The following is a 24,069-nucleotide window of genomic DNA, read 5'->3' as shown; positions in this document are numbered from 1 at the left end:
CAGAGTACTTCGACATTGCAGTATTGATACTTTTACTTAAGTAAAACATTTGAGTACGGTACTTTTTCCACCACTGTATTTCTGACACTTGTGTCCCGTCTCTGTCCCTAGGTGGTCGTAACCTGCCCCGCTCCCTGCTGGGCTCCGTGCCAGGTGGGGACACAGAGGGTGGGGTCTTTGCCATCCCCACCACGCTGCCTCCCAACAGCTCTCGTCACTCCAGGATGTTTTCCCCAAACAAAGAGGCCGAGCTGGCCTTCAAACAGCAGCTCGACTCCATCAGCGTAAGCCATTGGTTCTCAAAGTGGGGTCGGGGGACCCCCAGGGGTCCTTGGAGGGGGGGGGGGGGGGTGTCCCCAGCTAAATTAGTTACTAAATTAGTGTCGCAATCATTTTAACCACTTGAACCATATGTTATACTTTGGCTATTCAAAAATAGCAGATATACAATCTCATCATGAGCTTGTAGATCTGCCAGTTTTGAAAAATCTTGAAACTTTGTGCAAATCTTTGAATATATTTTTAAAGCAAGCGTGTTTAACTCAAATCTTTGCTTCTGGAGGTCACTGTCACTAAATATGAGACAGGGGGTCCGCAGCCAAATATGTATCCTTTTGGGGGTCCTTCACATGAAAAGGTTTGAGAACCACTGGTGTAAGCCAGTGGTTCCCTGAACTGGGGGTCGTCCACAACGCCTCGTACTGCGAGGCGTTGTGAGCTTGTAGTTCGGCTAATTTCCACAATATTTATCTGTGGAACCGAGTTAAACTATAAATGTAATGCCTACAATTCCAAGTGCTTGTCAGGGTGGCGGGGTCCCCAGTTCAAATGTGATTATTTGGAGTTTGTGAACCCTTGGTGTAAGTAAGCGTGTGTAACTCTGTGTTTGTCCTGCTAGTGTCACATGGTCCTTGACTTCACTCAGAGGAACACCCACCTGCAGGCTTCGTGATTTGATTACAAGCTTTTGATTATAAAATACAGTGAAGGTTTATATTTTTTTCTTCTTCTTTTTATTTTCTCTTCAGATGCAGTCAGATCTTTTCCTTTCCAAACAGAGAAAGTCCAGGAGCAGACAACTACGGAAGCCACTCGTAGTTCAGGTAAGACGGGAGTGGAGGAGGAGCTCGCTGAACCCCTGAAACCCACTTAGTTTCGGTCAACTTAACCTTCATCAGGTATCGGTTGATAACATGATCGTCAGTTGACCGAAACGTTATTCTTCATTAAGTCAAAGTTTTGCAAGACGGTGTGAGGGACCTCTTCCTTTCTCTACGTTGTTGACTGTTCTCTCCTACGCACCTGTCCTTGTAAATAGGTGTGCAAAAGCACATTTATCTACTGTAATTAAATTCTTACCACTGACCACAAAGGATGCTGTGTGTTCCGCCGTGTTTTTGTTGCAATGACATCAAGCCGTGTTCAGTTTCAGGGAAATCGGGGCTCTAAAATGATTAAAGAATACAATGAAAAAAAGAATACAAGAATACAGAATGCATGTAATGATCTAAAATATTTCATAAATGCACAGGTTAAAGACTCAATCTGCATTTTCTTCAACTGGTTGGCTGTATGGCTACCAAAACCTCATAATTCTACATATTTTGCTAATTGTTAATGAAACACAGCGCTAGCGTGTGGTGGGCTACTTTCACGCTGTTTGACAAATCGCAGATTAGGCCTCAGAAACAGTTATTTTTATTTTGCTTTAATCCATGAGTGTTAACTGTAGTTGGTAGCCGGTGTTGAATGAGTAGACGGATTGGATTAAACATGTGGTTCTTGTTTCCAACCTTCCTTTTGTTATCTCCAGCGTACGCTGCTCCCCCGCACCACCGGAGACACCCCTCAGCACGTCTGCTCCTTCTCCATCCTCTCCAACTCCTCTGCAACAGGTAACGCATTAACGATAATTACTCATTTTAAACCCAAGTTTGTAATGTTTGACTCTGAATTTATATTGAATACTTTTAATATATAATAATTAATATAATACCTTTTTAATTTCAAGGAAGGCCCATAGCTCTTGAGAGGTACAGACCTGTAAGGCCCCATTTCTACTTAGTTTCACCCCGTTGTCTTGAACAGAAAATAGCGTATCTACAAATTCACAACGCATCGCAGCATGTAGATCCGCTATTTCCGGTGCGAGACACTGCACGCCAAGTATAAATCAAGCTTTAGTGTCCATTTGGAACCCTGAGGGGCACTTTGAGAACCACTGATATAATACATAAAATAAGCCTGCTTGTTTGTGTATGGAAATCCCCCCTCTCCAGGAAGAACTCCACTAAGTTCTCTCTCTCTCTCTCTCTCTCTCTCTCACTCTCTCACTCACTCACTCACTCACTCACTCACTCACTCACTCACTCACTCACTCACTCACTCACTCACTCACTCACTCACTCACTCACTCACTCACTCTCACTCTTCCTGTGTCTCCCCTCAGGAACAGGCTCCTTCCGGCCCATCCAGGCCCGGTTGACCCCCTCCTCTCGGCCCTTGCTTTCCAAAACCTCCCCAACCACCTCCTCGGGCTCTGCAACCACCAGCCAGCTCTCCAGTACATATTATACATTTATATTTTTACTCATTCTAGGAATTATCTGTTCCTATGCAATTTGATTAAATCATATATATTTTTGCTGCTGGCTATTTAACACATTGAGTGCCAAAAACGGCCCTGGCCGTTTTTCATAATCCAACCATTGAGTGCCTATAAACCTTAAAAAAAATATATATGATGTAATATTATTCCTTCACAGCACCAGGAGATATAATTTTTCGAAGATTTAGACTCCCATCCACTTCCTGGTTAACTTATTAAGCCTGTATCTCGGTTCCTGTGTACTTTTTGGCAAAACGTGCTATTTTCAACTGGCTGCAACTATGGAACGGATTACCGAATGTTTATATTTTTTCCTTCTCAATTCTACGAGACCCCTGCGTGTGTAATGAGGGGATCACCGTGAGGACGGTGATCATGGAAAAAAAAAATGACGATTTTAACGATTTGAAAAAATCGTTGAATGCGCTGGCACTGAGGTTTCTGCCCGACAGCGACAAAATATATGTTTTGTACTATTACTATGAACTAGTAATGTGGTGAGAATGGCTGAAGTACCAAGAGAGCAGGTTTTATTTTTTTTGGCCATTTCAGGTGCCATCGACCTGGCGGCCAAGTCTGCAGGCATCATCCCTGGTATGTCCTGTCAGGAGCTGGGAGGAAGCTCCAGCGTTGATGGCGGCACCCTGCTGGAGCACCCACCCGTTGACACCCAACCACATCCACCACTCCTCCAACACAGTGCTCCAGAGGTCAGAACACACACATTACACATACGTTACAGGCCTTTTGTTCCACACAGGCCCTACACAATTAACGCCCTACAGCGTCGCTCAAAAGTAGCAGATCCGCAAGCTCGAAACGCAAAGCGACACATTTTGAGCTTGCGGATCTGCTACTCTTGTTGTTTTTTAATTTGAATCCTGAAAATAAACAGTTTTGGACATATGAGGTTTCCACCCGACAGAGACGATTATGTCTTCTTTTTGGGGGAGGCTCTAATACACAATGCTTCAAAACAGCCTACTTTAAAGGACCATAGCGGTGCTCTGGAATGTTTAACCCAGTGAATGTGACTCATGGTGTACTTGACATTCACTGCGACCATTCCCCCAAACACTAAACTAATCATTGTCATTGTTATAAAAAGAAATGTCAGTAATGTTAACATTGCATTTTAATGCATTTTAAAGCACAACATCTTGCCAAAATTGTCACCGGATAAAAGATTGATGGAAAAATCCATGACTTATTCACAACATAATTGTGTTTAATCAACAGTGACTGAGTATTCAGGTACGTTCGGTAACATTCTAATAATAACGTACGGACAGCTGTGAAGACTGAAGTCCAAAAGTAAATCCAATAAAGCCAGATTATTATTATTGTTGTCTATGCTCATGTATAGCTCAAGTATGGCCAAAGCTGTGAATGGACAATTACATGTATTGATGCTGGTATTGTCTTTCAAATCAAAGTAAAGGTAAATTATTTTACAATGTCTCATTTGCCTACAGATGTGCTAACTGAACAACAAAATCAAAACAAGAGAATCTACCATGCATGTTCCTTTTATTAATATGGTTACTATTATTGTACACATGGATTTAAAGTTCTCAGTCTCCACGACTTCAGTCGCTGAGTCGATTTCAGTCATTTGGATTCCATAGAAGCCAGCCTGTCTTCTATGGAAGCATGTTGCACAGTGGAAACAGCCAATCTACAAGCTCTCAATGCGTCGTTGTAGATGGGCTATTTTCGATTATCACTGATATTATAGCAACTTAGAAGATTTGCATAATCCCCAGAAGCAAAGATTTGAGTTACAAATGTAACTAATACAAAAAATATATATATATTCAAAGATTTGCACACATTTTCACGATTTAAAAATAAAATAGCAGATCTACAAGCTCATCTATGAGCTTGTATATCTGCTGTTTTTGAGTAGCCAAAGAACTTTAAAAAATTACACACAAATGTGTTCCCGGTCTTAATGGGTTAAACGATACAAATGATAACGTTTAACCTGATGTCTTTTCCCAGAACGGCCCGCCCCCTCTGTCTTCTCCTCGCGTGGCCAACGGTGGCGAGTCCCTCCTCTCCCCGCCCAGCGTAGCGTCTCTACTGGACATCTCTCTGCCCGGACCCCCTGAAGAGACACTGGCTCCTGGAGAACCCCAAACACACATCAGCGACTCCATCATTGAGCTGGCCATCAACTCCGCCCACTACGGTGTGTGTGTGTGTGTGTGTGCGCGTGTGTGCGTGCGTGTGGGGCCTGTATCCCAAGTAAACTAGGGCAGTGCTTCTCAAACATTTTCATGTCAAGGACATGGCCGCAGACCTCCATCTGAAAATCACTTTTCTGCCCCCCCCCCCCCTTAAAATAAAATTGGTCCCCCCCCGTAACCATTTTGTCAACGGGGGGGGGGGGGGGGGACTGCGCGAGAAAAAAAGGACGCTTCACCGGCGCGTTTCAATGTTGTAGCGCCCTGCTTCTAAATTCCGCCGTTTTTTTTTTCTTCACGCCGTTTGGTCCACCCCCCAAGGTTGGTGCCCTGTGCTGCGCTGCTTTTATCCTGCTTTTATCCGCCAGATGGGGACGTTAACGGCATATTTCGCACCATCACGGTGCGTTCATCATCGGTGACGAGTGCCTGTAACACAGCCAGCAGCGTGCTGCGTGCGAGTCGCGCGACTGACTGTGTCTGTGTGTCAGGATTCGAGGCTACACTCACACAATCACGTGCAGCATGCGTCCCCTCCCCCTCCGCCTAATGGCTGTGTTTGGGGCCGACGCGTGCTTTAGCGTGATTGTGTGAGTGTGGCTTCAGGAAGTAAATTCCTGTCCCAGCGGTCCCAGCTGTTGGTGCGCGAATGCGCTTCCCTTCGTCTGATGTGCCGCGCAGCATGCATTTTGACGACGCATGCGCACCTGCGCACCAGTTATGTGCACCCCTGGCGATGTGGCGCGTTGTGAGCTTGTAGATCAGCTATTTTCAAATAGCCAAAGTATAAAATGGGGATAAAGTGGTTAAACCGTTCCTCATTTTGCTGTAGACCCTATAGAACCCCCTCAAGGACCCCCTGGGGGTCCCCGGACACCAATTTAAGAACCTACTGAACTAGGGCTTTGGCCGGTGGCGCAGGAGTAAAGTTAATGCCCACCCCTGCTGGGAGGACTAGGGGCTTGAACCATAGACTGTAAAAAAAAAAAATCGGACATGGGGAACAGTGACGTCACCCATTAGTTTCTACAGACCCGTTTTGAAGGTGATTCAAATCCGCCATCTTGGAACTTCCTAAAAGAAAGGTTACGTTACACCACTGTGTGTGAAAGTCCTCCCTTGCTGCATGCGACTTTCTCTGACTGCAGCACCAGAGAGGAGACAAGAGGAGACAAACAAAGGACAGGTGTTTTTTTTTGCAGCTCAACCAATGCGAACCTTAACCCGCAGCAGTAGTCTTCTGTTTTACTGTTCCATTATTGCCTGGCATTGAGATTAAGTTGGTTCAACCCATTAAGACTTTAGGCCGATTCTAACGAATGTCTTCTAAATCCTAACAGTTTTCTGAAAAACGTATGTTGTTAATCAGTGGTGCTCAAACCTTTTCATGGGAAGGACCCCCAAAATGATATGTATTTGGCCGCAGACCCCCATTTCAAAATATTTTGTTCCAGGGACCCCCAGAAGCAAATATTTGAGTTAAAAATATTTGCTTAAAAAAAGTATACATATTCAAAGATTTGCACAAATCTTCATGATTTTTCAAAAATAGCAGATCTACAAGCTCATAGCACGGCACAAAGTGACGCGCTATGAGCTTGTATATCTGCTATTTTTGAATAGCCAAAGTATAAAATAATGGTTAAAGTGGTTAGAATAAAAACGAAATGACACGTATGCTTTCCCGGTTTTGATAGGTTAAAACCGGGAAAGCATCTGTGTCATTTTAGCGTTGGCTATTCAAAAATAGCAGATATACAAGCTCACAGTGCGTCACTTCGTGCCGCACTGAGAGCTTGTACATCTACACATAGAAGGCATTTGTGGAATCGGCCTCAGGTCTAGATGGGTTAACCTCACCTGCTATAAAGTGGCACCTGATCCATTTCTCACGCTGATATTTAACGTGCCACAGGAATGAAGCAGAACGGAAAACATTTGACTTGGCAAATATTTCAAACGTCTTTGAAGGGAACGTACACAAACGAGCACTGAGTACTAAGTCGATCTTGGCAGGCTCGGCTCTATTGAACGCAAGGCTCCTTACATCAGCTGTCAGAATGCTACCAAAAATGCAGTTTAAAAAGAGAAAGTGGCAGCCTGGAAATGTTTCAGTGCTAGGCTATCCTGTTGTTATTTATTATGTCTAACTCAGTGGTTCTGAAAGTGGGATCCGGCGACCCCCAGGGGTCCTTCAGGGGGTTCCAGGGGGGCCTCCAGCCAAAGGATTAATAGTTAGGAACCAAATGGACCCTTACTGGTCTGTAACTCCCAAGACTGTCTTCCATTTGTACACACTCAGAGCTATGGGGGGTCTGTGGTCTAATGCATACTAAACTGTTGGTCCTTGTAATTTAGTTTGAGAACCACTGGTCTATCTACAAATGTCTTCTAAATCCTAACAGTTTTTTGAAAAAAACAATGTTGCTATAATCAGTGGTTCTCAAACTTTTTTGAGGGACCGTCCAAAATGATATGTATTTGGCCGCGGACCCCCATCTCAAAATATTTAGTTCCAGGGACCCTCAGAAGCAAAGATTTGAGTTAAAACTTTTCGCTTGAAAAAATGTATATACAATGATTTGCAAAAATAAAATCATGATTTAAAAAAAAAAATGCAGCCGTGCTATGAGCTTGTAGATCTGCTTTTTTTTTTATAGCCCAAAGAAATCTTAAAATGACACAGATGCGGTCCCGGTCTTTAATGGATTAAAGCCTATTGTGTGTGTGTGTGTGTGTGTGTGTGTGTGTGTGTGTGTGTGTGTGTGTGTGTGTGTGTGTGTGTGTGTGTGTGTGTGTGTGTGTGTGTGTGTGTGTGTGTGTTACGTTGCAGGTGAGGAGGCCTCCCTGTCTCCAGCCAAGCTGAGCAGCAGTGACGGCTCCAAGCTGTTGGCGTCCTCTCCTCCGGTCAGCCCGACGCGGGGCTGGATCCCCTCGCCCAGCCATGACCCTCAGTGGTACCCCAACGACTCCTCTGACTCCTCTCTGGGATGCCTTCTCTGTGAGTCTGTTTATCTCTCTTAAACACACTCACGCAAGACTACACACAGCACACACATTTGATTTAACCCATTAACACATTGACCGCCAGAGGTTAATCTCATAATGTACTCACCAGTGCCAACGTTTTATTGTTGTTTTTTGTTTTTTTCACATTGCCATAGACCTCGTTAAAATCCTTAAGATTGAGCTCTGCACTGTTTGTAAACATCGCGGAGAACTCCCTGCGTGTACCAGTCCAAACCACGTGTCAAACGGGGCATCCATGTTGTAGTTAGAACGGTTTAGGTTAAACAGTGATCAGCAAGGAGAAAAACTACAATCGAAGAAAATGGCGTTGCAGTGTGCGCTTTAGAATGGAGTCCTATGGGATCGGCAAAACGTGATCCCGAATAATTCCATTTCCGGTGGTGTTACAATGAAATGTGCCGTACTAGAAAATTGAAAAAAGTTTTTTTTTTCGAAAAAAAAGGAAAAAGCACCACAGACCGTAGGCTACGGGATCGGCGCTTTACAGTTGGATTTATCGGCCCGTAGGCTACGGGCCTGGCGGTGAGAGTGTTAAGATCTGAGGCCGAATTCTACAAATACCTTCTAAATCAGTAGTTCTCACACTTTTTCGTGCCAAGGACCCCCGAAATGATATGTATTTGGCCCACGGACCGGACACTAGCAAAACATCTGCTATCAAAAATGGCAGATGTACAAGCTTGCAGTGCGGGACACAAAGTGAGCTTTGTAGATCTGCTATTTTTGAAAAGCCAACGCTAAAATCTAAAAGCAGACTTGTCATTTCTATTCATACGTATGGTGTGTTTTTGCTTCCCTTCCCAGCCAGCCTGGTGTCTCCTGATAAGGGCAAGCGGTCCACCCTGACCCCCTCCGGTCCCTCCAGTGGCACGGCCCTGCTGGGTCCCAGCCTCATGGACTGCAACTCCCACGATTCCTTTCAGTCCCGCGGCCTTCCAGATGTAGCAGAGGTATTTATTTATTTCATTATTTTTTCTCACACTTTTTTTTACAAGCTCGCAGCACGGCACAAAGTGACGCTCTGTGAGCTTGTGCGTCTGCTATTTTTGAATAGCCAACGCTAAAAATCTAAAATGACACAGATAGTGTATGTCTACACAGTGGTGTAAAGTAACTAAGTACATTACTCAAGTACTGTACTTAAGTACAATTTTGAGGTACTTTTACTTTACTGGAGTATTTCCAATTATCAGTACTTTTACTTCTACTCCACTACATCTCAGAGGCAAATATTGTACTTTTACTCCACTACAATTATTTGAAAACTTTTGTTACTAGTTACTTTGCAGATATAAATTATTACATTATAAAACATACATTTACCACTTTAGCCCTATTTTATACCTAGGCTATTTTCAAACATTTTAGTACTTTTACTTTTGGTACTTTAAGTACATTTTGATACCAATACTTTTGTACTTTTACTCAAGTAAATTTTGAATTCCGGACTTTTACTTGTAACAGAGTAGCTCTACATTGCAGTCTTGATACTTTTACTTAAGTAAAACATTTGAGTACTTTTTCCACCACTGTGTCTACACTATCTATGAAATGACTATCGGGACCCATCTTTGGGTGGCGGACAAATTTTTATGGGTTGCGAGTAAATATAATTTTTTTTCCAGTTTGCTACATTAATTTTTTTATACATACATACATACATGATTTAAAAAAGTTTAAACAACAAAAAACTTTTCAGCAATTGGAAAACAATTCCATCATTTTCCAAAAGTATTTCATAAATAAAATGAATAAAATAAAATTAGCCACACACCGTCCATAGACCTTCTTGAGGCATCTCATGGAATGCCTGAAGAAGGTCTATTGACCGAAACGTTGCTTAAATAAAGTTGTCCCTATTGTGCAAGTGTAGACGGTGTGCGGGTCATTTTATTTTATTCTATACGTGTGATCCCTGCCTACACACCCCTCGCTGAGCTGATCAGGTGTGCATAAGATGTTGTTGTTTCATGTAAATAAAACAAAGAAAATCTAATAATTTCCATAAATACATTAAAAACAGGTTAGTGAAAATAGCATATCTACAAGCTGTTTTCACTAGTTTGGGTCCGGGGCAAACGTCTCACCACTGATCGATCACTCTCCAGATAGATTTGGCATGACTTGCCGTGGTTCGGAAATAACCAATAGAGCTCAATGGGGCTGTCAATTGAGTTCAGAAATGACAATACAATTTCAGCCTAACAAATTGGCCTATTTTCTATTTTTCTATTGTTCTATTGTATTGTATGTATTATATCTTGCATAGAGAATTATGCACATAATGTAATGTTAGAACTGTTCAGTACCGTTATAGCCACAAGAGGAAGCTTGCCGCCCAATGTCGAGAACAAGCTTATGTAAGGCAATGTGAATTAATATTTATTTTATGTCTTAGTTTAGTAAGTTTTGACTGTCTTCTAAACTATTGCATAGTGACCCATTATTCTACCTGGGTTACACCTTGTGATACTAGTTCTACTTGAATGTTGTTAGATATTAACTCATTCACTGCCACTGACGTAAAAAACGTAATTTGTCCCGTTTACCAATCCTGCCACTGACGTAAAAAACGTAATCTTTTTTTTTTTTAGTTTTTTTTTCAAATTTGACCCAAAGACCAAGGAGATATGATTGTTTAAAGATCTACACTCCCATCCACTTCCTTGTTAACTTAAAACTTCTGTATCTCGGCTCCTGAGTACTTTTTTTTTTAAATGAAAAATCTCTGGCAGTGGGCAAACGCGGTCAGCAATAATTGTGGCAGTGAATGAGTTAAATAATGACTCATGTAGCCTAGCGGACCCCTATATTAATCCCACTCGTGTTTCTGCAGCGTGAGCTTCAAAAATAGTAAAATATACTTTGACAGCACACTTGACCAAGTGTTTGAAAAATGTTGATTAATTTAGTTTTTTTTTTTTTTTTTAAACACAAATCTTTTTTCTTCTGTGGGTCCCTGGCACTAAACATTTTCAAATGGGGGTCCGTGGCCAAAAACATCAATTTAAGGGTCCTTTGAGAACCACTGATTTAGAAGGTATTTGTAGAATCGGCCTCAGGTGTGGGATAAAGAGTAATACTTGTGTCTGTGATGGTTGCTTTTTCCTGCAGATGGATAATCAGCTGGCCTGTATGATGAGTGAGAGCAGCGTTGACTACATCGCCCGCTTCAATGACCTGGCGCAGGAGTTGGCAGTGACGGAGCCCTCCATCCCCCCCTCCCTGAGGTAGAGAGGAAGCCCTCCAAGCCCCCCTGACCCACAGCCATCTGGAGCGGACCTGGCAGGTGCCATTTGATGTTCGACCACCAACAGCGAGGAGAGGCCTCGCCGTCTGGACTATTGCCAAGCCGCCGCACCCTCCCCTTTCTCCTGCCTTTTGGAAGGAACAAGGTTGTGACAAAAGGCCGACCGCGAAGCCATCCCCCTGACCCGTTTGTTAAAAGTGCAATAATATAACGGTGAACTCTGACCATTGTTTAGAAACTCGCTGTGCAAAGTAAACAACACTTGTGTCGGTTTCATTGATTTATTTTTTTCTCTCGATGAAATTCTCTTTAACTTAACACTTTAGGAAATAAATACCGTTTACAAAACACAACCTCATGTACAGAAAGAAACCTATGCCAATATCTAAAAACAAAATGTCATTGTTCCCTGGTTCTGTCCCTTCTTGATCCTCTGTCTTTGTCCTCTGATTTCTCTAAAGATTTTACGGCCTCAGCGTGTGCAAGCGTGCCCAAAATGTGCAGTTTAGACCCCAAAACTACTGGTTGGTTGGGCTTTTAGTACGTAATGGTCATTGAACGTGCCTCCCGGACGTGGAAGGTTAACGGTGTCCTTCCTCCGTTAGTTGATCTGTGAACTATGTAACTTGTGTAGAACAGAAGTTGTTTACTTGCTCCAGTTCATGTGTTCTTGGTCAGGCTTGTAAGCAGTTAACCCATTAAAACCGGGAAAGCATCTGTGTCATTTTAGAGTTGAGCTAAAAAGCATTATTTTATACTTTGGCTATTAAAAAATAACAGATATACAAGCTCATAACGCGTAACTTCGTGCCGTGCTACAAGCTTGTAGATCTGCTATTTTTGAAAAATCTTTTTTGGGGTCCTTGACATGAAAAAGGTTTGAGAACCACTGATATAGCAACATAAGTGTTTCAGAAAACTTGTTAGGATTTAGAAAAAAGAGAAGAGGAAAAGCGTAGTCTGAGACTCAAGAGTCTCCATTGAGCTGGTCATCAAATTATTGGCTCAGGAATGTGACAAAAACAAAAAAAAACTCCATGAATTCAAGGCTTCATGGGGTGTGTAATTGATAGAAAAAGTAATTTTGGGGGTGAACTACTCCTTTTAATGGGTTAAAGAACACATGGGAGGAGGGATGTTAATCCAGAATGTAACACAGCCCTGGTAACCTGTCATTGTTGGGTCAAAGTCCATTATTATTCAGCACACGCAGCAGTAGTCTTCTGTTTTACTGTTCCATTGCCTGGCATAGAGATTCAACCCTTTAAGACCTGAGGCCGATTCAAACCTTAAACGTGTTGCTATATCATTGGTGTTCAAACTTTTTCATGTCAAGGACCCCCGAAATTATCATTTTGCAGCGGACCATCTCAAAATATTGTGTTCCAGGTACCCCCAGTAGCAGAGATTTGAGTTAAAGAAATCGCTTTAAAATATATAGATATTCAAAGATTTGCACAAATGTTCAAGGTTTTTCAAAAATGTAATAGCACGGCACGCTATGAGCTTGTATATCTGCTATTTTTGAATAGCCAAAGTATAAAATAATGGTTTAAGTGGTTAAAATGTTAACTAAAATGACAGATTCTTTCCCTGTTTTAATGGGTTAACCACATGAACCGTAGTGTCCCTGTTCTGGCCATGTTATAACAGGCGAACATTCAGCAAAAATGGCAGATCTACAAGCTCACGTGCAACACATTCGACATACATCAAATTATATAGTAGTTAAAAACTACCCTACATGCGTTCGAAGGCATTAGTCAGAATCCACCATGTAATTCTTACTAGACATTCAAAAATGAATACGCCATAGGACAAGAGATGTGAAGCTGTCCCTATTATCGTTTGTGATCCTGTGTTCTATGGTGGAGTTCATTAACCCATTACGACCTGAAGCAAATTCTACAAATGCCTTCTAAATCAGTAGTTCTTTCAAGATTTTTCAAAAATGGAAAAAAAAATTGCAGATGTACAAGCTTGCAGCGCTGTGAGCTTGTATATCTATTTTTGAATAGCCAACGCTAAAATAAAAAATTACATGCTTTCCCGGTTTTAATGGGTTAAGAAATGTCAGCACCTAGGCTGCCTGGTGACTCAGCTAGTGGCTGTGGAGTCGCATACCTTCCATCATATTGCATCAATTTCCAGCTTACAGTTGATAGGCACAATAGCAGTAATACCAAGGGGTTATGTTCTGCATTTCTTTCTACTATATAGATTTATCCATCAAAGGGATCATTTTTGTGTGTTTTATTCAGCACTCAGTGAAGAGTTAAGGTGTGTGGCTCCTGCTAGCTCATTGCCGGGTGTTTTTTCTCACAAGCCATTTGTTGGAGACCTGTAGGGAAATACAAAATGTCATTGTATCTCATAAAAAGGACAATGTATACACACAATACAAACACTAAGACCATGTCAAACACTCAAATACTTTTTTTGATTATTTTTTCCATCGCTAATTAGAGCCCCATGATTAGTTGTGCACAATAGGGTCTCTGCTGGTTAGCACAAATGTTGCTAACAAAAGGTTAACAGGAAGCCATTGCTAGTTTCTCAGACACAAACTTTGTATTTACAGAAAGCTTATTAGTGATCCTGGACCATTGCTTTAACCCATTAAGACCCGAGTCCAATTCTAAAAAAAAAATCTTCTAAATCTTACGTTTTCTGAAAAACAAATGTTTCTAGATCAGTGCTGCTCAAACCTTTTCATGTCACAAGGACCCCCAAAATGATATGCATTTGGCCGTTGAGCCCCATCTCAAAATATGTTGTTCCAGGGACCCCCAGAAGCAAAGATTTGAGTTAAAAATGTTCGCTTAAAAAAAAAAGTATATATATAAAGATTTGAATACATTTATGATTTTTCTACAAGCATCTACAAGCTCATGACGTGCCATGAGCTTATATTTGACACAGATGCTTTCCTGGTTTTAATGAGTTAACCATACCTCATTTATTTGTCGTGTGCTTTGGGTTTTGAGTTTGGCGTCTTAAGTGAGGCGTGAGGATAATAAAATGTGCTTTACTTTTACATAACCAGTACTTTTACAGTGGACTCCATTTCCCCTTACATTTGCACCTTGACATATCGCATTATACACGCACAAGGTGTTAAAGTATGCAGATTTCCTCTGGATGATTTCAATTAACCAGCATTGCAAATGGCAGTATTATAAGCAACATCTCATCTCAGCATAATGTTTGTAAACTTCCTTTCGAACTGAGTGATTTTTGTTGTTGTGGGGGGGGGGGGGGGGGGGGATTGTCTACTAAATCAGTAGTTCGCACACTGTAGATTTTTCCAAAATGTCCAAAAATAGCAGATGTACAAGCTCGCAGCGCTGCACGAAGTGACCCGCTGTGAGCTTGTTTATCTGCTATTTTCATCTAAAATGACTGATGCTTTCCCGGTTTTAATGGGTTAATATGCCACAAACGGGATTTCACATGTAAAACATGTCACCTTCAAGCACTGTGGTGCTTTCAAAGATTTAATATGACTCATATTTTTTTTACATTACAGTCACATTAAGTGACTGCATAATGTAAAAAATGTTTTATTCTGTGGATAAAGAAAACGTAACATTGTATTTCTCACACGAAAAAGCAATGAGACTCATGCTTCTAATTCATTCATGTATTTTTTAAATATATATTATATATATATACATATATATATATAATATATAGCAGGTTCTGTCTTTTAATAGGGCATGCAATGGTTTTAGTTTCTGCTGAAGGGTTTATTTGTACAGTTACAATACCATTGACTGCTTTTTATTTTTTACAATGTAAATTCTTATTTGGACTATTTATTGATAACATTTGCAAAATGGTGTTTAAGTTAATATTAAGATGACATCTAAAAAACAAAACCCTCATGTGTAAAGAGTTTTGTTTGTAAGCTGTGTTTTTATTCTGTGTATAAAGATAGTTATGGATACTAGTGACTCTGACCAGCCTGTTCATAATCACATCACACAGAGAAACTAATATCGCATCCCACAATAGCAGGTGGTTGTCTCATTTTTCAAAGAGTCTGTAGTGTGCTATCTCATGTTTTCATGTAGGCTAAATCTACAACCATTATACTAAGACACTTTAGTTTAGTTTGTGATAAAAACTAGCAAATATTGCAAAACAAATTGGCTGTGACTTAACACTTGAACCCTAGCGTCCCTATTCTGGGCAAGTCATAGGCAAATATTTGGTGAAAATAGCAGGTCTTTATGCTCACACCGCGTCACGTTGCGTTGTGAGCTTGTGGATTCGGTGTAGAGGGAAAACAGGAGGGGTCCATGGATAGATCCCTGGGGGACCCTAGTCAACCAAGTACATGGAGTTCAAGTGGTTAATTGACAAATGCTTATGCACATCAACTGTTATTTTCCATGGCTGAAAAAGGAGTTGTGACGTCACAAGGTTCAACTCCCTAGTCCTAGGCAATGAACTCCAAGAAATATCAAGGCTGTGATGTCAGAACCAACCAGAATTTAGAGTCGTTTCTGAGCAAGCACTGAACACTACTATAAAGCTTTTTTTGTTAAGACAGACACTGCAGCATTTAGCACACATTTCAATATTTAGTTCTGAAGTTTATTTGTCTGAAAGCTGAAAGAGACAATCATGTTAGTTGACGGGAATCTCATGAACTCAATGACGAAAGACTAGTAAGTCTATGATTGTTAAATGTAATATTTTTCACCACCCTTGGAATGGGTATGGTATATAAATGTATGTAGACATTGTTAAACAATCCATTTTTACTTATCTATGAATATTGGTGAATGAAAGAAGGCTTTGTACTGCCCAACACCTCTGTCGGCACCGAGATTCCCAAGTATTGTTCCCATTGCTATGGATGTGGGTGTATCAGTGATTTTCCACCGATGATGTGCACGTTTGACTAATGACGGCCATATCTAACCTGCAAACAAATATGGTCCTTTAGAGAAATCACGTATGGTAGGCTGGGTACGGTACACAGACGGATAACAACATGCAATGAATGCCAATGTTCTGGTAGTGGGCTGTCCCATTTCAGTTAAGCCCACATTTAAAATCCATTAGCCCCAACTGTGCTGATTCCACTGCTGTGGTCAATCTGAATGACCTCTAGAGACTGGGCATTCCAAGTGTCATTACTTGGACCCACATGCTCTGTGAAGCTTCTCTCTCTTGCGTTCTCGCTCTACCATACCCAATAAACCAGGGGTCTTCAACAGGAGGTCCTCAGAGTTACAACAGGGGGGGGGGGGGACAATTGTTTTTGTGATTTTTGCATTTCATTAACCACTTGAACCCTAGCATCCCTATTCTGAGGGGGACATTAGTCGAAAATATCAGATCTGCTATTTTTGGCAAAGAGGTTTGGCGTAGAGGAAAAAAAGAGCAGACTAAGTACAGAGTGAAAGGTCAGGTTTACGAAGTATTGATGGTTTAAGTGGTTAAATGTCTGGAAATAAACATGAATCCAACATGATAGCGCTGTCAAACAAATCTATGAAGCCATCTATGAAAAAGTTGAATCTGCAACACAATTCTATACAATAGTAGTGGGGGGCTTCATCTCTCCTTGGCCTGAAAAACGTTGAAGACCCCTGCAATAAACAGCTTCACACATGCCGCTTCAACCGCTTTGCGTACCTCCGTGTCTCATTCGGCTTTAAGCTTTTCTTCCTTGCGAGCGCGTGAGGACATGAGTTTGAAGAAGAGTGCGGGCCACAGCGTGCGGAGGTAGACGGCGAGGGTGGGCAGCGCCTCGGCCAACAGGACGTCTTTGCTCCTCTGACGGACAGCCTTCAGAACTGCCTGGGCCACGTCGCTGGGGTCTCGGCCCATCGCCGTGGTCTTGTCTAAAACTGGAGCCAGTGTAGGACGGGGAGTTGAACAAGTTACACCATCAGACAGCATGCGGCAATAGACACACACACAGATATAAAACATATATACAGTATGCTCCCATCTCCAATGCCATATTCTAACTTTTTGCGAAGCGGCGTGTTTTGAGCTTGTAGATCTGCTACTTTTGAATTTAAATCCGACAGAGATGATATATACACGCACACAGTAGCATCATTATAGTAAATTTGAAGCCGTTTTCTTCTAAGTTCCATTCTCTTACCTCCATACTTGGAGCCGTCCCCTGTGACAGCATTGAGCGACAGGTTGGTTCGGATGTAACCAGGGCTGATGACGGTCACTGGGATTCCATAGCGCTCCACCTCTGCTCTCAAGCAGTCAAAGTAGGCCTGGGTGGCATGCTTGGAGGCAGCATCTAACCAAAGTGGAAAAGTGCATGCAGTGTGATGATGGTTCCAAATCATTGGTCTAGTGAAGGAGAGGGGGAATGTCCGCACACGATATACTGCTCTCCCGTCTTTATTTATTTACCAAAAATGATGAGCAACGTTTCGCCCCTGTGTAGATGAAGCCCTACACGGGCGAAACATTATTTTTGGTTAAATAAATTAAGACGGGAGAGCAGTATATCATGTGTGGACATTCCACATTTCTTCACTTGATAATTTTTGGGTCCAGCACTGTGTCTTAAGAACTGTGGGGATGTGCATATCCTATGTTTTTTCATACAAATCATAGGTCAACCACTTAAACCCTATTGCAAAAATGGCCGGACTGCAAACTCACAACGCGTTGTGGTGCAAAGCGTTGTAGAAGCTTGCAGATCAGCTATTTTCACTATGTTTGACGAGGTACTCCAGGGTTAAGGGTGGGTTAAGTGGTGGGCTATATAAAGTGATATAGTTCCAAGTTTATTCATATACTTGGAACTATATATTTTGCTTTAAAGCAAAACAAGTTAACATGCCAAAGCGCTTTACAGAATTTGTTATAAAAGGACAAGAACAGCGGCTTCATTTCAAACAAAACGTCAATGTGAAATAACATTTTACAGTGAGAGGTTTATCCCTAATTAAAACGGTTCGCTATTAAAAAATAGCAGATATACATGCTCACAGCGTGTCACTTCGTACCACGCTGCGAGCTTGTACATCTAAAAATATATAACATTTTTGAAAAATCCTGTAAGGACTACTGGTTTAGAAGGGTTAAATGATGGAAGAGTACTCACAAGCTGATCTGTAAGGAATAGCTATTTTCCCCTGAATACTGCTGATGACCACAATATGGCCACTGCGACGGCGAACCATGGAGGGCAGGATGGCTACAGGTGAATGAAAGAACAATGTGAATGCCCATACTATGCATGCATGCATGCATGCATGCAGAAATAAATATTAATTAATGTATCAAGTTTTTTTACACTTCTTTAAGGGAGAAAATATACAGTGCTCTGTATATACTGTATATTATATATACATTGTGCACTGTATAAAAAAATCTCAAATCTAAATCTAAAATTACCCCTATAGGCCTAATTGGTGCTCGCCAGTCACCACTAGTCCATCCACTGGCGTTATCATCCACTGGAGTACAAATCCGATATAAGTGAGGAGAGCGACAGGCTGAGACGTTGTGTGTATATACACGTTACTGCACTGAATATGTGCTCACATTTGTGCATAACAGACTGAAAAGAAACGCTCCGACATATACAGTAGTTTAACAGTGATTGAGAAAAATATGATTGTGAGAACTTTTAGTTTTAACCAAAAAATATCACTTACCCTACCTTTAATCAAAAGGAAAATATATACTGTATTATTTTGGTTTCAAAAAGGCAGCTACAATGAATCTCCACCTTATTTATCTTCATATATTCAAATTGGCTTACGGGAGGACCAGCCGGCGGGCCGGCGGACCATCTCATCACGCTCATGTCACTAAGACTCCACTAAGACAGCCATAACCATATAAGATTTTTTTACTGGTTCACACAGCAGACATTTGATCACTATAAATAGTTCATTTCCATACAGATGAAGGATTAATGAATCAACTACAAAAATCTGAAAGACCTGTTTCGTTTAATGACTATAGAGATACTGTGTACCGATTTGGGGTTGTTTGGACAAAATCTGTAGGAGTACTGTCAAAAAATGTGTTTGGCAAAACTATGCCTCCTGGTGGCGCTATAACCGGCCCATGTGAAACATTTGGGGCAGAGGTTCTCCTCTGGCATCCAGGGAGTATGTGTGCACAGTTTCGCTGCGATCAAGCCAACAGTGCCGGAGATTAGCTGTCCACAGACGGACACACACACGGATTGACAGACGGATGGACACGGTACAAAACATAGTCCTCTGCCATGCCTTCGGCCTGGTGGAGACAATGAAGGACGGACGGACAGGGTGCAAAACATAGTCTCCGCAATGCCTTTCGGCCTGGCGGAGACAATAACAGGTTTCAATTATGGGCATCCCTACAATTGAGGAGTTTTCCTGAAGTTAATGTGTTGCTCCAATAGTTAAAAGAACATGTCATTAGACATTTTGTGACCTTTAGTTTTGCTCCAAGGAGCACTTTTTCTAGTTTTAAACATATTTTTTGGGGGGGGGTTTCAGAAAACAGGTCAGGATTTAGAAGTTTTTTTTTTATCGGCCTCTGGTCTAAATGGGTTAAGTTACCAAAGCTGCATTTCCAGGATGACAAAAACAATCAGAACAAATGATCTCCTCCCTCACTAACCTTGTGTAAGAGCGACTGGCCCAAAGTAATTTGTATCCATGACGTTCCGCTGCACCGACAGATGTGTCTCGAGGATGTTGCCCCGGTAACTGATGCCGGCATTATTGATGAGGACGTCGACCTGGCCGTAACACCTCAACACCTCTTCTGCTGCGCTCTCCACTGTGTCAGTGTCAGCCAGGTCAAAGGTCACGACACAGGGGGTGTGTGTCTGCTAAGAAAGAGATAGAGATATATATATATGTATAAAATTGTATACATAAAATATATGTATAAAATTGAATACTTTGCTGTCCACACTTAATAATTATAATTATGCATTTTGCTTATCTGAAGTTAAGCTAAATAAACAGTTAACACATTTTAGATCATTACAAAGCATCAGAATTTTTTATTAATAGCGTGTGCGCGCATATCCCACCCTGGAAATTTTCATTTCCGGGAGGTCGACACGGAATGACACACGGGTAATGCTTCAAATAATCTGATGTAAAGTGGGTGTTATATTTCTGTCATCTAAATTAAGAAGATAAAACCGACCGTATACCGGACTATTTTTTTTCTCTCCTTGTGCTTCTCAGACCAGAGGCTGCAGTCACTAGTAGACGCCCATCTTCCCACAGCGAATGACATTACTACATTTTGCCAGCGACACATGAGAACTAAACAAGAGGAGGTAAAAGGGTGGTGGTGGTGTTACAGGCTGGTCTGTATGCTTAATGTGTGCAACCGAGCCAGTAGGCGCGCTCTAGATCGGATCTGAGCAGTAAATAGAAACCATTTCCGGTAAATCCACCATGGTCGCCTGGTCGGCATTGGCGTGAGATGAGATTCATGAGTGGGTGTCCGGAAGCGGACGCTAATTCCCGGGAGACTCCCGGAACTTCCGGGAGAGGTGGGATGTCTGTATGCGTGTGTGCACACCTGTCGCTGAATGTCTGACAAGCTTTCTGTAAGTTCCTGGACCACTGCCTGTAGCCGGGTGGCATCTCGTCCACAGAGTACCAGTCGTGCTCCTGCAGCGTGGAAGACCCGCGCACACTCTGCAACCAGAAACACACCTCTTATCCACAGGGAATATCAGTGCTGCTGCATATCATTTCCTGCACAATAGGCTATGTAATAGGTTTCCCGAAGGTGGCATATCCATTTCCGGTTCAGTTCCCTGTAGTTTTGCTTGATTGGTGCGGCAGATGATGTGCTTCTGGTTTGAATCTGCTGCGGCGCCAATCAAGGTAAGTTATGGGAGACTGAACCAGAAACCGGAAACGGGTATGCCACCTTCGGGGAACCGGGAATACAGACAGTTCAATTTATCATGTTTAATGTTTTGCATAATGTTACATGTTTTGCATAACGCATAATGTAACGTACTGTTACTGTTGTATGTTTATCCCCAAACATAACATGTTAGGGGACATGTTTTTTTTATGAACAAAAACAATGCATAACCAAACCTTTTCCGAAACATTACATTCCAAATCTTTTCCAGGCCTGATACAGTTTTTTCATGAATTTCATGACCGTGGGAACCCTGTACAGTTATACACAAAGTCTACATATTATGGCATAATACAGATGCTAGCTATCTCACGTCAACATCAATAAAACACTGGCAAGCATATCGTTTTGTGATGAAGTAGGGCTGGGCAATATGACTTCAAATCAATCGCACGATTATTTCAAATGATTAGCCTTGATTCTGATGGTTTTTTAAATGTAGTGAAAACAGCAGAGCTTGTATATCGGCTATTTTCACCATTTTTGCATGCCACCATTGTACATAGAAGTATAACATAGTGGTTAATCAGACTTATCTATTTAATCGATTCAATAATAACTTCTCGATTATTCGATTAACCTACATGTACATGATCAAGATTAAGTCGGTATTCGTTTCTGAATGTCGGTTTCGATATATTTTCGGCTAATTCCCCAGCCCTACCATGTAGTACAAATGAGGCTTAACCTTTCCCTAGGCCAGAGCTGGCTCCTGTGATGACCACTACAGCATCCTGGATAGCAGCTCCCGCTCGGAGACGGACGAGCATACGATAAAGCAGAAAGACGCCCACGCTGCCCAACACCAAAGGCAACATGCCACCTGCTACCATCACACGCTCTATGAACCGTGGCCCCGCCCCCGCTACGCCACACAACCTATCCTAATGGAAAGGACACAAAGTAGAAAAATCATCATCATCACAATTACAGCTTGACATTGAATCATTGAAGACCTGAGGCCGATTCTACAACTGCCTTCTAAATTAGCAGTTCTCAACCCTTTTCGTAATTCAAAATTTCAACAAAAAAAAAAAATAATTTTCAAATACTTTCAAAACATTTCAAAAATGATGATTAATGTTTAATAGCAGTATGAGCTTGCATATCTGGTATTTTTGAATAGCCAATGCTAAAATCTAAAATGACACAGAAGCTTTCCCGGTTCTAATGGATTATACCCTCTTCTTAGTAAAAAACGGACCTGAGTGAGTTGCAACTGTACTTGGACCGCTTTTTCCCGTCTACACACCAAATGTCTTCGCCAAAAATAGCCGATCTACAAGCTCACAACGTGTCATGCTGTGAGCTTGTAGATCTGCTATTTTGGGGAGAATGTTCCCCCCAGAATAGGGATGCTGGGGTTCAAGTGGATAACTATCAACAATCAAGTGGTATGGCAAAACAAGCCCCTCTTCCAAATCTCAATGACTGATAAACAGCCTTTATGAACACAACAAACAATATTTGGAGGGGGAACATAAGTTGGAGCTTCAAAGCTCAACACATTGCCTGCCAAGAACGCATATATGCGTTTTTTTTTTATTTGACCCAAAGACCAAGGAGATATGATTTTTTTTAAGATTTAGACTCCTATCCACTTCCTTGTTAACTTAAAACTTGAAAATTCTGTATCTCGGCTCCTGAGTACTTTTTTTTCAATGAAAAACCCCTGGCAATAAACTGCAAAAAATCTGAAATAATTCTGGCAGTCAATGTATTAATTTATTTATTTACCAGGGACAGTGCACATTATTCAACATTTCAGTTTTCACATCAACGTAAATGAGGCAGTTAGCAAAGAGCTAATTTTCATCTGTAGCCCCTGAGCAGGTCGTTAAAATTGGTGATCTATAACTATCAATACAAAACAATACAGGTAGACATAGTACAGAAGACAAAACAATTACGGTATAATATGAATAAAAATGACAGCAGTGACAAATTGAGCAGATAATTACAAGTATGATTTGCTTTAAGCCATCTCTTAAGGTTAAATTTCAAATGATTCAATTCTCAGACATTGTGTCCCAATTTCAGATACATTGAGAATGTGTCTATTGCAGGGTGTGTTGCAAATCTGGCTTGGCCATTTGTCTCTAGAGCAACGATGGACAACTGGTATGTTAAGCATTCTGTGTGAAGGATCAGTCTAGAATGTTACCCACAGAAACACAAGTAGAATTAGTCCCTCAGACCAAAGTATATCAGTTATTGCTCTGTGTCTAAATCAAATTAGTTCATAAACTATTTTTTTAACAGGTGAGCAGTGCATATTCAGCTTTCTCTGTTGTTAACATTAAAAGTGACCATGACCTGTTCACCCCAAAATACTATATTAGAATGAAAAGGGGAATATGGGTGGTGTTGTGATGTCTGGATCAGTTTGTTAAACCTGGCAGTTTCCACAGCAGAGCGCAAAGTACAGCAGCAGTAACAACTGCTATTATATAGGCCTATTATGCACACAAACCAGGTAGTGTGAAAGAGCATCACTTGTCCCTCCCTCACTAAGGAACTACCATGAGGGGCCCATGAGCAACGCACAAAACCCTCAATCCCTAAGTGACGAATTTAGCCATTTAGAAAATAAATAGATATAAACGCAAAACAATAAAGCCTTAAACCTTTTATGGGTTATGAGTTTTTAAAAGGTAGAAACTTTAGAGCAAAGTCTACCAGAAAACTAAATATATCCAAGCTAATTCCAAACCAAGCTTTTCTTTCTTTTCAATTCATGAGATCAGAAAATCTCAGTAGCTAAGGCACACATCTAGTGAGCTCTGGATTGGAACTACATTTCAAATAAAGTACGCAAAAGTCGGACTCGATCAAATACATCTCTGATAGTCTTGATCCAAGGCTACACTGGACAAAATGTTTGAGCATATTTTAAATTGTGGTTCCCTAATATCACACACATGCCAGAAAACATGCTTTGTTTTCCTGGGTTTACTCACCAGAACAGAATAAGGTTACTAATACTAGCAACAGAAATGTTATTATTAGCTAATAAGCCAACACTAAATAGCCTGTAGAAGTCACCACCAGCCCACTTGAGTTGTTATGGTGCTGGACTGCTGGTACACTGAGAT

General features: G+C 41.4%; 2 protein-coding genes across 7 annotated transcripts in view; one reads left to right on the top strand and one right to left on the bottom strand.

Moving 5' to 3' along the window:
• Positions 1-11,223, top strand: part of cramp1 (cramped chromatin regulator homolog 1) — a 30,301-nt gene extending 19,078 nt beyond the window's left edge. For all 4 annotated transcript variants that reach the window (XM_080448056.1, XM_080448055.1, XM_080448054.1 and 1 more), the window contains exons 15-23: positions 112-284; positions 1,029-1,103; positions 1,814-1,895; positions 2,450-2,563; positions 3,161-3,318; positions 4,613-4,802; positions 7,631-7,798; positions 8,632-8,777; positions 10,942-11,223. In XM_080448056.1, coding sequence (XP_080304182.1) covers positions 112-284; positions 1,029-1,103; positions 1,814-1,895; positions 2,450-2,563; positions 3,161-3,318; positions 4,613-4,802; positions 7,631-7,798; positions 8,632-8,777; positions 10,942-11,061 — 1,226 coding nt within the window. In that variant the 3' untranslated portion in view covers positions 11,062-11,223. The remainder of the gene's footprint in view (positions 1-111; positions 285-1,028; positions 1,104-1,813; positions 1,896-2,449; positions 2,564-3,160; positions 3,319-4,612; positions 4,803-7,630; positions 7,799-8,631; positions 8,778-10,941) is intronic.
• Positions 11,224-11,357: 134 nt separating this feature from the next.
• Positions 11,358-24,069, bottom strand: dhrs7b (dehydrogenase/reductase (SDR family) member 7B). 3 transcript variants are annotated; one of them, XM_080448059.1, is made up of 8 exons: positions 23,935-24,069; positions 21,663-21,853; positions 20,618-20,736; positions 19,694-19,907; positions 18,177-18,269; positions 17,208-17,360; positions 16,730-16,944; positions 11,358-13,418 (listed from the first exon to the last, which is right to left on the bottom strand). In XM_080448059.1, the coding sequence occupies exons 2-7, from the start codon at positions 21,805-21,807 to the stop codon at positions 16,739-16,741; spliced, it is 930 nt and encodes a 309-aa protein (XP_080304185.1). In that variant the 5' UTR covers positions 21,808-21,853; positions 23,935-24,069; the 3' UTR covers positions 11,358-13,418; positions 16,730-16,738. The 3 variants fall into 3 exon arrangements, with proteins under 3 accessions (XP_080304185.1, XP_080304186.1, XP_080304184.1); XM_080448060.1 differs by lacking the exon at positions 11,358-13,418 and having other exon boundaries at positions 15,456-16,944; positions 19,694-19,904; positions 23,935-24,068; XM_080448058.1 differs by lacking the exon at positions 11,358-13,418 and having other exon boundaries at positions 15,456-16,944; positions 21,663-21,858; positions 23,935-24,064.

The sequence above is a fragment of the Gymnoscopelus braueri genome (assembly GCF_963280865.1).
Source record: "Gymnoscopelus braueri genome assembly, chromosome: 13".
Lineage (NCBI taxonomy): Eukaryota > Metazoa > Chordata > Actinopteri > Myctophiformes > Myctophidae > Gymnoscopelus > Gymnoscopelus braueri.
This window is presented reverse-complemented; position numbering and strand designations above follow the sequence as displayed.